At 56.8% G+C, this 14026-nt stretch overlaps 3 protein-coding genes and 1 long non-coding RNA gene across 5 annotated transcripts in view; 2 read left to right on the forward strand and 2 right to left on the reverse strand.

Moving 5' to 3' along the window:
- DHPS (deoxyhypusine synthase) overlaps nucleotides 1-1648 on the reverse strand; it is a 4049-nt gene extending 2401 nt beyond the window's left edge. Inside the window, 4 exon segments of the mRNA XM_024767370.1 lie at nucleotides 1-88; nucleotides 172-293; nucleotides 512-676; nucleotides 1248-1648. Coding sequence (XP_024623138.1) covers nucleotides 1-88; nucleotides 172-293; nucleotides 512-676; nucleotides 1248-1454 — 582 coding nt within the window. The 5' untranslated portion in view covers nucleotides 1455-1648.
- Nucleotides 1649-4582: 2934 nt separating this feature from the next.
- On the forward strand, nucleotides 4583-4887 carry GNG14 (G protein subunit gamma 14). The gene is given in 2 exon segments (XM_024767490.1): nucleotides 4583-4769; nucleotides 4772-4887. Coding segments are annotated over 2 exon segments (303 nt in total).
- A 651-nt stretch (nucleotides 4888-5538) lies between these two features.
- Nucleotides 5539-11054, reverse strand: FBXW9 (F-box and WD repeat domain containing 9). 2 transcript variants are annotated; one of them, XM_024767686.1, is made up of 10 exons: nucleotides 10574-11054; nucleotides 9273-9412; nucleotides 9066-9194; nucleotides 7795-7907; nucleotides 7618-7709; nucleotides 6565-6713; nucleotides 6363-6476; nucleotides 6143-6232; nucleotides 5990-6055; nucleotides 5539-5916 (listed from the first exon to the last, which is right to left on the reverse strand). In XM_024767686.1, the coding sequence occupies exons 1-10, from the start codon at nucleotides 10986-10988 to the stop codon at nucleotides 5842-5844; spliced, it is 1383 nt and encodes a 460-aa protein (XP_024623454.1). In that variant the 5' UTR covers nucleotides 10989-11054; the 3' UTR covers nucleotides 5539-5841. The 2 variants fall into 2 exon arrangements, with proteins under 2 accessions (XP_024623454.1, XP_024623452.1); XM_024767684.1 differs by having other exon boundaries at nucleotides 5539-6055; nucleotides 10574-11043.
- A 72-nt stretch (nucleotides 11055-11126) lies between these two features.
- LOC112414762 (uncharacterized) lies at nucleotides 11127-13661 on the forward strand. The gene is made up of 2 exons (XR_003006221.1): nucleotides 11127-11312; nucleotides 12529-13661. It is a non-coding gene; the product is annotated as an uncharacterized LOC112414762 (long non-coding RNA).
- The last annotated feature ends 365 nt before the right edge of the window (nucleotides 13662-14026 follow it).

A 14026-nucleotide genomic window follows, 5' to 3' on the forward strand; every position in this document is an offset into this window, starting at 1 on the left:
CTGCTCCTCCACCATCTGGTCCAAAATGGGCATCAGCCAGTCCTCAAACTTGCAGTAATTGTCATTGGGCACCAGCAGGTTTCCGATCCTGGGGACAGGAGGCATGTGGGCATCAGGGCCCAGGACCCTCAGCCTGGCTCCCCTACCCAGCACCACTCAGGGCCCCCCCACCTGTTGATCCCGTTCTCACGTAGCTCCTTCCCCCTGAGGCTGAACTCGCCCAGGTATGTGGGCGCCAGACACTTGATGAGATCCTCCTCCACACCCCCAGCCGTGGTCACCAAGACGTCCACCTGCAGTCACAAGGCAGTGAGGTTGGCCAAGGAAGGGAGGCCCTGCTTTCGTACCAGGCAGGACTCCTAACTCCCAACTCTCATCCAGTGACCCTTGTGGGGAGCTCTGCTGCAAAACAAAACTGACCCATTGTTCCCTATCTCATTTCAATGACCAGTAATCTTATTGCCCATTAAGACCCAGAGAGGCCAAGGCCACAACCCCACCAGGTCCCCACCATGTTGTGCTGCACGAGGTAACGGATGGTCTCACGGATGCCCGAACTGATGAGGTTGGATGTGTAGCCCAGAAAAATGGTGCAGCCGGTGAGTGGGCGGCAGCTCTGGGTCAGGTCTGCATGTTGGTCTTCATCCTGAGCCAGCGGCTCTAGTTTCTTCTCTATCTAGGTGTATAAGGGCAGGGTCGAGTTAACCTCTGGCCCCAAACTCCAGCCCAAGGACCCCAGGTGGGTTTCAGAGACAGACTCCGCGCCCAGGCCCTGCCCACTGAGGGATATGGGACCACTTCTACCTGGAACCAGGGAATGAACGCCCCTGTGCAGGCTCCGCCCTTTCCACAGCCCAAGTCTCAGGTCACACACTCAGGCTTTGCCTCTTTTCAGGAATCACTTTTGCAGTCCCGAACCCTCTCCCCACTGGGAAAAGCAAATCCAACCTCAGGTCCCGCCCTGCCTTAGGCTCCTCCTTCAATCCCTCCCTCAACTGCGCGGTCTGGCCTCAGACTCCGCCCGTTCCAGAATACCTGCACACGTTGCCTATAACGCGCCCCCTACCTAGAATCAGTCCCGACCCACTCCCCGGCACAAAAACTCGCGCCCGGGAGGGGGTGCCCGTCTCCCTCCAACTATCGGACGAAAAACACACCTCCTCCCAAGGAAGTCCCGCCCCCAAGTACCCCACAGTGCTACTGGAGGCCACGCCCCCTCAACCCAGGAAGTCCCACCCAGGCCTCACCATGGCGTTGACTTGCTGTACCGCGCGCCCGAAGTTGGTGGCCTGGAAACCAGTGGTGCCGAAGGCCTCCAGCAGCGCGCGGTAGTTCACGCCACGGTCGAAGTCGTAGCCCCGGACCTGGGCGCTCTCGGACGGCAGTGCCGAGCTGTGCTTCAACACGGCGGCCAGCGCCGCCGCGGGCGCCTCCCTCTCCAGGGGACCCTCCATGCTCCTGCGGCCGCACTGTCAAATCAGAGCCGCCCCAGGCCAGGCCTCCGGCGGCCTCGAACACCTCTAAGCCCCAGCACGCACAACCTGCGGAGGGCCGGAAGTTGTGTATGTCACGTGAACCGCCAACGCCGGGAGTCCAGGGTGCAGCCGTCTTTGCTTGTGCATTCCGTATTACGGAAGCCTCAAGGAGCCATTATTTCCTGTTTCTCGTGTTCTCAGTCTCAAATGAATGAGGAGCCCGCTGGAGACCCACCGCGTTGCGTGGCGCTTGCCCATTCGTTTCTGTCCTCTCAGAGAGAGAGGATGGCTTCTTAGACGTCGCCCTTGGACAGAATTCGAATCACCAGGAAGTATCAGATAGTTTCTGCCGCTGAGCGTCTCTCGTCAAATGGGATAGTGATCCCTGTTCGTGTCTTGCAAGTCTCCAGAGCCTCCACGTGCTGCATAACCTTCTGGTCTTCCTTCCCCTGGCAGCTGCAGCTGTCACCTCCTCTGGGAAGCCTTCCCTGACCTTTTTCTGGGTAAAAGACCTCCTCTGAGATCCAGGGCTGACATCTATTTCCCTCCAGCAAGACTGAGATCCTGGAGGTGGTGTCTGTATCTCATGGGTCCTCCAGACCATGCATAGGGTCTGGTCCAGAGGGACCCCTTTAATCACTCTCACTCTGCAGTTTATGGAGTCTACACTATACACTGGGCTTTGTGCTGGGTGCTGCAGATTTATCAGTGAACAAAATGCAGACCCTGCCCTTCTGGAGCCCACAGTTTGGGGAGCTAGAAGGGTAACAACAGTGGTAAGTGCTATGTAGAATTAAACGGGCTGATGTGAGAGTCCATGGGGTTGGGGGTGGGTGGAAGAGTTGGTGGTTTTATTTGGAGGGAGAGGTGGTTGGGGAAGGATGCCAAGGAGGTGATATTTCAGCCAAGGTCAGAAGAGGCCCCATATGTGAAGATCTGGGTGGGGGGGGGGCCATTCCCACTGGGAGAGAGAACAGCCAGTGCAAAGGCCCTGAGGTTAAAAAGGAGCCTATTTAATTAGAGGAACAGAACATCCTCCTTGACAGCCCCCACTTGGATCTCAAACTCCTGGCCTCAGTTCCCTCGCCACCTAACCTTGATCTTCCTGCAGTCTGCCACATCTCTGCAAACAGCCCTACCTTCCACTCATCTAGCAGGCTGAAAACTGGGGAGTTGAGCCTGATGTTTCCCCTTTTTCACACCCCACATCCATCCCTTCACACGTCTGCCAAATTCTACCTACAAAATAGGTGCTTTTCTTTGTTATTTATTTATTTTTGGCTGCATTGGGTCTTCGTTGCTGCACATAGGCTTTCTCTAGTTGCGGCGAGCGGGGGCTACTCTTCGTTGCAGTGCGTGGGCTTCTCACTGCGGTGGCTTCTCTTGTTTTGGAGCACGGGCTCTAGGCCTGTGGCCTTAAGTAGCTGTGGCTCACGGGGTCTAGAGCGCAGGCTCGGTAGTTGGGGCGCCTGGGCTTAGTCACTCCGCAGCACATGGAGCCAGGTCCCTGGACCAGGGATCAAACCTGTGTCCCCTGCATTGGCAGGCGGATTCTTAACCACTGCGCCACCAGGGAAGCCCTATTTTTCTCCAATTTTTAAAATTGTGGTAAAATACACATAAAGTTCACCATTGTAACCATTTTTAAGTGCATTGTTCAGAAGCATTAAGTACATTCACATTGTTGTTCAACCGTCACCACCATTCATCTTCAGAACTTACCCATCAAACACTAACTCCCCATTCCCTCTCTCTCCTCAGCCCCCAGCAACCCCCATTCTGCTTTCTGTCGCTATGGATTTGGCTACTTTAGGGACCTCACATAAGTGGAATCATACATTGTCTGTCATTTTGTGACTAGCTTATTTCACTTAGCATAATGTCCTCAAGGTGCATCCGTGTTGTAGTGTGATTTATTTAACGGATCCCACTGGCTGACTTGAGGAGAACGGGGTCGGGGCTGTGCAGGGCAGGGGAGACCAGGCAACTGCGCTGGTCCAGGCACACTGAGCTGGGGGCACCAGGACCCAGATGCTACCAACAGGGTGGAGAGAAGTGACCAGTTTGACAACTTGGAAGTTGATCTGTGAATAGCACAGGGAACCCTATTCAGTACTCTGTAATGACCTATATGGGAATAGAATCTTAAAAAGAGTGGATATATGTGTATGTATAACTGACTCACTTTGCTGTACAGCAGAAACTAACACAACATTGTAAATCAACTACAGCCGATTAAAAAAAATTAATTAAAACAAAAGAAGGTTGATCTGATGGCTCTTGAGGAAGGATCAAATGTGGGAATACTGGAAGAAAGGAATGAAGGAGTTAAAGATTTGAGCCAGAGAAGTTGGATGGATGGTGGTGAATTTGGGGGCTGGAGGTTTTGGGGGAAGATGATCCAGAGTCCAGCTTTGGCCAAGTTAAGTGGGAGACAACCGAGAGATGGGTGTGATGGACCGAGGAGGCAGGAGGGTCCTCAGGTGGGCCTGAGGTCAGGGAAGGGGCTGGGATGAGGCAGGGGAAGCCATCAGCATGAGTGAGTGGACTGAGTCATCTGTGGATCCCTGGGCCATGAGTGCAGTTAGAGAGAGGAGAGACGGGGCTGCACCTGAACCAGGTTACACTTTGCACCTCCGCCCATCGCAGTAGGGCAGGAGCCTGGCAAAGAAGGTCTGTAGGGGCCAGTTAGGGGATCAAACAGGTCAGTGAGAGCCCAGGGCCCCTACACTCCCCCGGCCAAGGTGACACATGACACCAGGGCAGCCACTGGGCCTCTTGGAGCAGGGACCGCCCCACCTCAGCTGCCGCTGGTGACATTACACTCCATGAGTGTCCTGGCTTCAAAGTCTCTGCAGGGGTTGGGGAGGGAGAGGAGGGGGTTGCAGAGGCCAGGGTGGTGGGGGCGGGAGCCAGAGCGGGGCTGCAGGAGGAGGACTGAGCAGCCAGGAGTCAGCCGGAGTCCTCAGCTGAGGTATGTGGTCCTGACAGGGGTTGGGGAGCAGCCAATCCCATCCCTCAGTCCCCAGAGGACACAGGAGGATGTGTGGGAGCTCAGGGTTTGGGGTTCAGCCTGCTGTCTGTGGCTCTGCTCACGACTCCCCCAGATGCCCGGCAAGGTGACCACTGGCAGCAACATCGGGCAGGCCCGCTGGGCCGTGGAGCAGATGCAGATGGAGGTGGGCATCAACTGTGTAAAGGTGAGGCCAGGGCAAGGCGGGTGCATCTGAGCAAGGGGGCAGGTGGACAGCCCAGCCCAGGTCTGGCTAACCGGGCTGGCCTGCAGGTATCCAAGGCGGCCGCTGACCTGCTACAGTTCTGCACGGAGCAGGCCGAGAGTGACCCCTTCCTCGTGGGCATCCCAGCTGCCACCAACCCCTTCAAGGAGAAGAAGCCCTGCACCATCCTATGACCCTGTAGCCTGGACCACCCAGGGGGCCTCAATAAACATAAAGTGAATGCTCCTCAGGGCATGGCTTGGCCAGGTTGCGATGGGGGGCGAAGGGGGACTTCGGGCTTGCAGGGACCAGTGTGGTGTGCAACTGGCCCAGCCTCCCTCCCCGCCCACTCCAGGGTCATGGCCACAGGGGCCCACACACACCCTGGACCCTGGACAGAAAAGCACGCCCCTCCCTCACCCCTACCTGCTACCCACCCTCCAGCCTATGGGGTAGCATTAGCAGATCCCCTGTCCCACTGCACAAACACACCCAGGATTAGAGTCCCAATCTACATGCCAGCGCGTGCCACACACATACACGCCCACATGGCGCACACACACACACACAGGTGCCATCATACAGGTGCCACGTTCTCAAGTGTCTCCCTCTTCCACACAGACATACACGGACAGGAATACTATAACAACACACACAGTCAGACCGGCCTCCCCGGGGACACTCAGACGCACATGATCCCTGAAATGCACCGGGGCGGGCACAGATGCACACCCCCCCCCCCCCCTACACCAACTCACAGACACACGCACATCCCTGGCATCCCAGCGCCAAGCAGCCTCGGGCGGATCCCTCAGGTGACACCAAGCTCACAGTCCAGGCCGGAGCACCAGTACATCAGGTTTATTTCTCCTTTGCTCTCCAGGGAGAGCAGGCATCCAAATCATAACAAAATCAAGGGCCCGAGGGTGGGGAGCAGCCCCCTGGGTTGGCCGAAACACAAACCTCACCTCCCCTGGCATGCGGCCCAGCCCAGGGACCCCCACCCACCCACCATGGCCAGGACTCCTTGTGCCCTAGTCCTGTGGGGGCGGGGCAAAGGCAGCACCAGCGTTGGGGAAGGTCCCCCCTGAGAACGGAGGCCCCAGCCCAGCCTGCCAGCCGGCAGATCCACATCCACATCTGCCTGCTCAGGCCTGCAGCCTCCAGACCTCCAGCGACAGGCCCCCAGAGGCGGCCACCACCAGGTTGCCCTCAGCGCAGATCTGCCAGGGCGGGGACATGAGGAGTCAGGGGTGCTCTGAGCAGCCAGGCAGGGCGCATGGGACAGGGCCTTACCCCATTCAGCACGTTGTGGTGGCTTCGAGTGCAGATGGTCCTTGGGGGGTCTGTGGGCACGTGCACCTGGTGAGGGGCAATGGGCAAAGGTCACGAGGTGTGCTCCTGGCAAGTGAGGGTGGGTAGAGAGGGGGGACTGTCGCAGGGCCTCACCCGGATGGTCTTGTCGGTGGATGTGGTGTACAAGGCCCCCAGGGAGTGTTTGATCCCTGTGATCTGAGACCTGTGGCCCACATCAAAGGACTGCGGAAGGGAGGGACAGGTGACACTCAGGCGTGGCTCTCCCAAGGCCAGTCCCCCACTGCCACCCAGGGGTTAAGAGGTAGGGAGGCAGCCCAGGGCAGATCGTGCGGGGGCAAGAGCCTTGGCAGACCCTGACGAGCTGGAAGCAGCCATCCCGGTTGGCGAAGACATGCAGCAGGCCCTGGTTATCGCCGGCCCAGAGCTGAGGATCCTGGTAGGACATGCAGAGCAGGTAGGAGTCCAGCTGTGGGAGGGACACGGGACGGAGCAGCTCAGGCCAGTCCGGGCCCCGCCGCAGCCCTGGTCCCTCCAGCCCCCTGGGGAGCGCCCACCTGCAGCCGCTGCAGGACGCTGTTGGCTCGGCGGTCAAACACCACCAGCGTGTGGTCCTCGCTGCCTGAAATGATGTGCCGGTCGTCCGCCAGCAGCGCCAGCACCGCGCTTGAGTGCAGCCGCCGACTCTTCAGCAGGGCCGGGCCGACTGCATGGGCAATGGGCCAGGGAGGAGGGGGACATCAGAGCCCCTTGGAGGCCCCCTGGCCCGCCCCAGGACCCTGGGTCTCCATCCTTCCTGGCAAAATACTACTCTGTCTGCTCCCCCAGCCCCCATCCCACAGGTAACCCTGTTGTTCCTCTGCCACCCCAGCTGGATCCAGGCCTCACAGGACCACCAGACCCCCCCCACCAACCCATCTCCATCCCGCCTCCTTCCTCCAGTCCCATCTGCTCTCAGTACAGAATGGACCTCAGCAAGTCCCAGCATAAAATGCTTCCCTCCTCCTGCAGGTCAGCCTGAGACTTGCCCCCACCCCATCCCGGCTCTGGCTCTGCCTGGAAAAGTTACACTGGGCCCTTCAATTAAAATAAGAATGAATAAATAAATAAACAATGGAAAAGGCTTATGGGCTGGGCCAAGTTCATTCTAGGCATTTTAATGTAAACATTTAATCTACCAAAGTTCTTATTGTCATCTCCTCCCATTAGCCCTAGGCGGCTGGAGTTATTATTATCTGGATTTGACAAATGGGGAAACTGAGGTTCAAACCTGACTGGGGTCACACAGCTAGGAGGTGGGGGAGCCAGAATTCTCAAGGACTGTCCTGCCTCCTACGGGACTCAGGCTCAGAGGCCCCTCCTCTGGGAGCCCTCCAGTACTTGACCCCACCCCACGTGGAGGCGGGGCTTCCTCTGCCCCCAATACCCACCCCCACCTGTCACCTTTGTGGCCCCCAGCACAACACAGGCCACTCTGAGTGGTCAGCCTCTCGTTATGTGACTGTCACCCCAGTTAGACTGTGAGGCCCAAGTGTCTCCTTCCCCAGGATGACCCTGGAGACACCAGGCAGCCCTGCTCTCCCACCTAGGCTTCAGGGTCCCCAGCCCACCTCTGGGATCGTAGACGGTCACCTTCTTGTCATAGGTGCCAGTCACCAGGATATCAGGCCGGTAGGACAGGCACAGCACAGCTGCCTTGGCCCTGGGGACACACAGACCACAGGGCTGGGGCTGTGGCCAGACAGACCCCTGCCCACCCAGGCCCCCCTGCCCAGGACCCCTCACACTTTATCTCGCCAAACTGCTGCCCATCAGCCGCCATGTCCCAGAGCTTCACCGTGCTGTCCCAGGAACCAGAGCACACTCGGTGGTCCAGCGCCGCCAGTGACCACACCCAGCCCTGTGGGACCAGACCCGTGTGATCTTCCTCATTTCACGGAACCCAGAGTGAGTCAGCACTGGGTAGAGATTAGAGCCTAGGTCTGTGGGTCTGACCTCAGAGCCCAGGACATGCGCACCCCAACCTAATAATATTCCTAAATCAAGTTCTGCAGAGCCTCAGCTGCAGCGGTGGTTTGAGGCCACATGACAGTGTGATTAAGAATGGGGCCTCCATGGGAATTTCCTGGCAGTCCAGTGGTTAGGACTCCGAGCTCTCACTGCCAAAGGCCCAGGTTCTATCCCTGGTCAGGGAACTAAGATTCGGCAAGCCACGTGGCACACACAAAAATGGGACCTCCAGGGAATTCCCTGGTGGCCTAGTGTTCTGGGCTTTCGTTGTTGTGGCCCGGGTTCAATCCCTGGTCAGGGAACTAATATCCCGCAAGCTGCTTCGTATGGGGAAAAAAAAAAGAATGGGGCCTCTACTCCATGACCTGGGTGAATGAAGTAACATCCCTCAGTTTCTTCATTGGGAAAATGAGCATAAAAAAAAGTCCCTGTGTCAGGAGCTAAAATGCACAGAACGCAGCTAGCTCCCCACTGACTCATTCCTCACCAAACCCTCTGAGGAGAGTACTATGATGTGTCCCGTTCTACAGATAATGAAACTGGTGCACAGAGAGGTTGAGTCCCTCACCCAAGGTCACACAGCCAGGAAGTAGCAGAGTCGGGATTTGAACCCAGCAGCCTGGCTCCGAGACCAAGCTCTTGGCCACCAGCCTAGACCACCTCAATGGCTGGTGGAGGTGCCCCTCCATGACCACCTCTCATGAGATGACAGTCAGGCTCAGAGCTGTCTGATCCCCAAGGGTGGCCTCATAACTGCCCTACCTGGGGCCACTCAAGGTATACCTGACACCTCCTAAGCACCTACTGTATATGAGCCTGAACAACGCTCTTAATGCATATTCATTTCATTCGTCCTCATCCTAATTACCTCTGGACAGAAGCAGAAACTAAGGCCCAGATAAGTCATACATCTCACTTAAAGTCACACTGACAACAGCAGAGCAAGATTTAAATCTGTGAGGTCTGGTGCCAAAACCTGTGCCCTTAGCCACGGTACCCTACCCAGGCCGCACGCCTCCTACCTCTGCCTGGCCTCCTACCCCCTCACCTTGTGAGTGCTGTTCTTCTGGGTGCCCAGGGCCTTGACCAGAACCCGGCTGGGCTCCACCCCCAGCTGTTGCAGGTCCCACAGGTTGACATTGCGATCTCGGGAGCCTGACAGGCAGAGTGTCCCACCCTGGGAGAGGAGTGAGGTGATGTTGTTGGGGTCACCCTGGCCCACCACTGCCTGGCCTTCCACCGACCCCCGTCTCACCTGGAGCAGCAGCACTGAGTCAATGGAAGCAAAGTGCCCATCGGCCAGGCAGAAGTACTCAGCCCTGCGCCCATCCTCTGCCCAGCGCGACAGGTGCTGCTCCAGCTCAATGCAGGCTGCTGGCCAGTCAAAGTCCTCCTCTGTGGGACGCAAGAGCAGGGTCCCCAGTGGGCAGGAACCCTGCCACCACCCACACCAGCTGTCCAAGCTCACTGCGCTGGCTTCCGGGGAGCACAACCTGAACCAGACCTGGAGAGAACCCACCTGGATCCCTTACCCCACCCAAGGAGGCCGAGGCTCTAGCTTTGGGACCACCAGCCCACGCACCTGCCAAGCAGGTCTAGGATTGCTCCTTACCCAGTTTCCAGAAATTGGGTAACTGGAGCCTCAGGATCACCTTCCCGGGCCCCATCCCCCAACCCAAGTCTGGGGGATAGCAGCCTCAGGACGTTAAGGCCCTGCCTCACCCCTGGCTAAGGTCCAACCTCAGCCCTCCCAACCCTCAGGCTGGGCACAAGAGCTAGGACTTCATAACTAACACTTCCTGCCTCGGCCATCTGAACCAGACCCATGGAAGTGTTTCCCAAACCAGCATCCCAAACCTGGGAGCTTTGTCAAGATGCAGAATCCAAGCCCTTGACCCAACCAAACATCTATGTTTTATCAAGCTGTTCAGTAAAGTCCCATCAATTCAAGATCACCAAGCTGCCTTATCCTCTAGGGACCAAAGACCTTGGAGGCAGGAGAAATTACCACCAGCCCCTGCCTAAGATCCCAGGTTAGAACCTGGACTCGAGGGTCTGTGATTGCTAGTATCAGGGATCCCAACCTCTAAACCCTAGCTTAATAAGTTCAAGGGTTGCAGGCTCTGGACCTGAGTCCTGCCGCACCCTCACCTAGGCCAAGTCTCTAGAGGTAAGGGGATTTGGCATCACCAGTTACTGCCTTAGCACCTAGACCCAGAACCTGGGGATTCTTGGGCTTACTCTGAGCCCCAAGGAGATTCTGACAGCCTAAGACTTCAAGTCCCTGTGTCAACCCCAAGCCTGAGGATCGTTGGATTCCGAGTTCAGGGACCCCAGCTACGCAAGTAGATTTCCACAGCCTCAGGACCCCAAGTATCTGTCTCATAGTCCACCCAGAGGTCAGGGGCTTTGGTACCACCAGTAGGTACCTCAGCCACCGCTGAGCCAGGACAGCCAGGTAGTCTGCTCCAGTGACTGTACTTACAGCACCCTGGACCCTCCCCCCCGCCTCAAGCTTGACCTGGGCGGGCCACCCTGGCCCCCGGGCGCGCGCACCTTCCACCACTGGGTAGGGCGCGCGTACGCGGCGCTGCGCGCGTAGCCTCCAGGTGACATGGTCACGCACGAGGTCGCGCAGCGCGTGGCACACGCGCGGCAGGACGTGGAGCACGAGGCGCGCGTCCAGGTAGGCGCATATCTCGAGCAGCAGCTCCGGAGGAAGGCTCAGCAGGCCCGGAACCGCCACCGCCGGGCCCTTGGACGCGGCCCGCGGCTCCAGAGCGCCAAGGGACACAGCGGGCGCGGGCAGCGGAGGGGCGCGCGGGGGTGCCAGCCCGAGTTTCGGAGGACTGAGCACGCGGGCCACGTAAGCCTCGGCCTGTGCGTCGGGGTCAGGCTCCGGCTCCGGCTCCGGCTCCGAGTCATCGTCCCAGGCGCAGGGATCATCGCGCGGCCCTGGAGGCAGCTCCATGGCGACCGGGTGGGCGCGGCCGGCCCGGCCCTGTCAGCAGCCGAGCCCGCGTCCTGTCTCCTAGGCAGCGCGAGGGTACTTCCGGCGCTGCCTGATGACGTTAGGGCGCCAACCGGAAGCGAGCGGGTCGTGGGGAAACTGGCCGCAGACTGATCAGACAGCTCCCTGGAAGCGTCTCGTTCTTCAGCCGCGTCGGCCCCGAGCTGGAAAATGCAGATTCCTGGTTCCCGCGTTTTTTAAACTAGCATCTCTGATGGTGCTGATGCAGAGGGCCAGCGGACTCTGGTTTGAAAAACACGGCCCTGTCGAAGGCACTTCTCACAGGTGACACTGACCTTACAGATAGAAAACCCCTTTTTCCTGGTTCGCAGTCTGGGCACGCTAGTGACTCGAACTCCTGTTCTTTTCTTCCGGAGCCAGAAACAAGCAGTTACACTGCAGAGACCTCGGTGAAAGTTAACTCTGAGTTACCCAAAATCCTACTGATAAAAACAGCATCTCATTTACCGACAGCCTCTTTTGAGCCAGGCAGTGTTAACGCACAAATTCTAAGCAGCACTAGCTGTTCCCTCCCCCTTTTTTCTTTTTTAATTTAATTTTATTTATTTTTGGCTGTGTTGGGTTTTCATTGCCGCGCACAGGCTTTCTCTAGTTGCAGCAAGCGGGGGCTACTCTTCGTTGCAGTGCGCGGGCTTCTCCTTGCAGTGGTCTCTCTTGTTGCAGAGCACAGGCTCTAGGCGCGCGGGTTTTAGTAGTTGCGGCTCACAGGCTCTACAGCCCAGGCTCAGTAGTTGTGGCGCACGGGCTTAGTTGCTCCGCGGCATGTGGGATCTTCCCGGACCAGGGCTCGAATGTGTGTCCCTTGCATTGGCAGGCAGATTCTTATCCACTGCGCCACCAGGGAAGTCCCAGAGTACCCTACTGTCAAGACTGTGACCATTTTCCATAACGTTTTTTCTCCTCTCCCCGCTGTATTTTTCTCTATGGGACATATCGCTGTTTCACTGATTAGCTTTCCTCTCACTAAAATGCACACACTTGTTAAACGAAAGTTGGTTGTGTCAGCGTTTCAAAAAATTTTCCCAGTTTGATGCAGGTGATGCTTGGGCTGTACTGAGGTTGCAACAAAATTTTATCCTGAGGCCTGTGCGTCCCCAGATGAGCAGTTTCTCATTTGCCTTTAACTGTTGCACATATTTACCTATGTCCCACAGGCTTGGCGCTGAGCTGAGGATTCTACAAAAATGTCTAACCTGCCCAGCGATCCAGAGTTGTGAAGTCAAAGATTATAAGAATGCTGCAAGGTCTTGCTCCTTGCCACTCAGTTTAGTCTTTAGTAGATGGGGATCTTGAATCTGGGCTGTAACACTAATGGGTCCCCTTTAGTGAGCTCAGGCTCTAGTGAGCTGTAATTATGTCCCAGAGACTGCACTGCATGTGTTACATTACCACATTTAATCTTTAACCTTACTTACTTCCCCACTCTCACAATTATTTCCTGACCTGATTCCTGTGCATCCCTATTTCTAAAACTTCCCAGGCCCCCCTCCACATCTCTACTGCCAAAGCCCAGGACACAAGAGGCCAGATGGAGACCAAGGGTTTCACAAGAAACTGATCTTTACTCAACAAAGTTCTACACAAGTGGAATCTCACGCCACCTTGGCGCCAGTCCCCAGCACAGCACGGTAACAAATGGACAGACCCTGGGAGCCCGCAGGAAGAAGAGGATGAGGGGGAAGGAGGGATGTGGGAACGAGAGGGACTGCAGATCGAGGCCAGTCAGGGTCCGCAGCCCTGCGCAGGGGAAAAGGTTGAGAAGCTGAAACTTCGTTGTGCAAAAATCAACAAAAAAATAAATTAAAAAATTAAATAGTTTCCTTAATTAAAAAAAAGAAAAGAAAAAGAAAAAAGAAAACTAGAACCAGGCTCCCCTTCCCTGAAGGTGGTTGGAGGCCCCCCATCCTGGATGGAGAAGGGGTTACCAATCCCATCAGACAGCCAATCCACACACCCCAAGACCCAGCAGAGGATGCTCCAAAGAACTGGAATTACCAGAAAATTAAATGGTATTTAATTTTTTTTTCTTTTCTTTTTTTTACAAATGGCTTCCAGAGACCTGCTGGAGTTTCACAGCGGGGGAACCAGCTGAGTTTATGGAATGTGCACCAAGTGCCCCCTTGGAAGAGAGGGGGGGCCTGACCCTGTCTGATAGGAGACACAGGGCTGTGATGAGGGTGTGATCCAGTGCTCGAGAGGGATGCATGGAGCAGGCCCCAGAATGCAGGAATCCAGTCAAACCCCCAAAACCGCAAAAAGAGGCCCCCAGAGAAGTAGAAAGCAGGGAAGAGGAAAATAACATTAAGGGGGCTTCAAGGCTTGGTTTCAGTTTTGAGGCCAACTGGGAAGCAACCACACCTCCTCTCTCTAGGGGAGCCTCTCCCACTGTGCCTGCATCCCCAACCAATCCCAGAAGTTTCCCTAGGATCGCTACCCCAATCTGGTGGGGTCTTGGGGCCTACTGGGAGCTGTGATGATCAGGAAGTCCCAGGGTCAGAGTGGGGTAAGGGAATACAGCACCCTTCCCTTCCTCCAAGCCTTCGGTTTCCCTCTTGCTGGCAAAGCATAAGCCTTGGTTTTCTATCACCATCAATTAAATGCCTCAGCCTCGGCCCTTGTGTTAAAACCCAGGCCTGGAAGAGGGCTCTCGGAAGCAGAGAAACGGACTGCCTTTGAAACAGACTTGCTTATGGAGAGACACAGGGGTAGATGTCAGCAGCTCTGGCTGCCCCCAACTCTCCTCGGGGAAAAAGTTCCAGCCCAGCATCTTCGAAAGTCACTGGAGCACAGGGGAGGGAGAAAAGGGCGACCTCTGGCCAGCCCCGGCCACTTCGGTGGTCCCCACTCTTCTGGCTGGGACGGGACAAGGAGGGAGACACACTGGCTGAGGCTGCCACAGAGCTGGCAAGAAGTGTGCGGAGCAGGTCCAAAGCGTGTGCGTGCTGACTGGGCGGCCCCAAGGTGGCCGTCCTCTTCCC

The sequence above is a fragment of the Neophocaena asiaeorientalis genome, unplaced genomic scaffold (assembly GCF_003031525.2).
Source record: "Neophocaena asiaeorientalis asiaeorientalis breed wild unplaced genomic scaffold, Neophocaena_asiaeorientalis_V1.1 scaffold87, whole genome shotgun sequence".
Classification (NCBI taxonomy): Eukaryota; Metazoa; Chordata; class Mammalia; order Artiodactyla; family Phocoenidae; genus Neophocaena; species Neophocaena asiaeorientalis.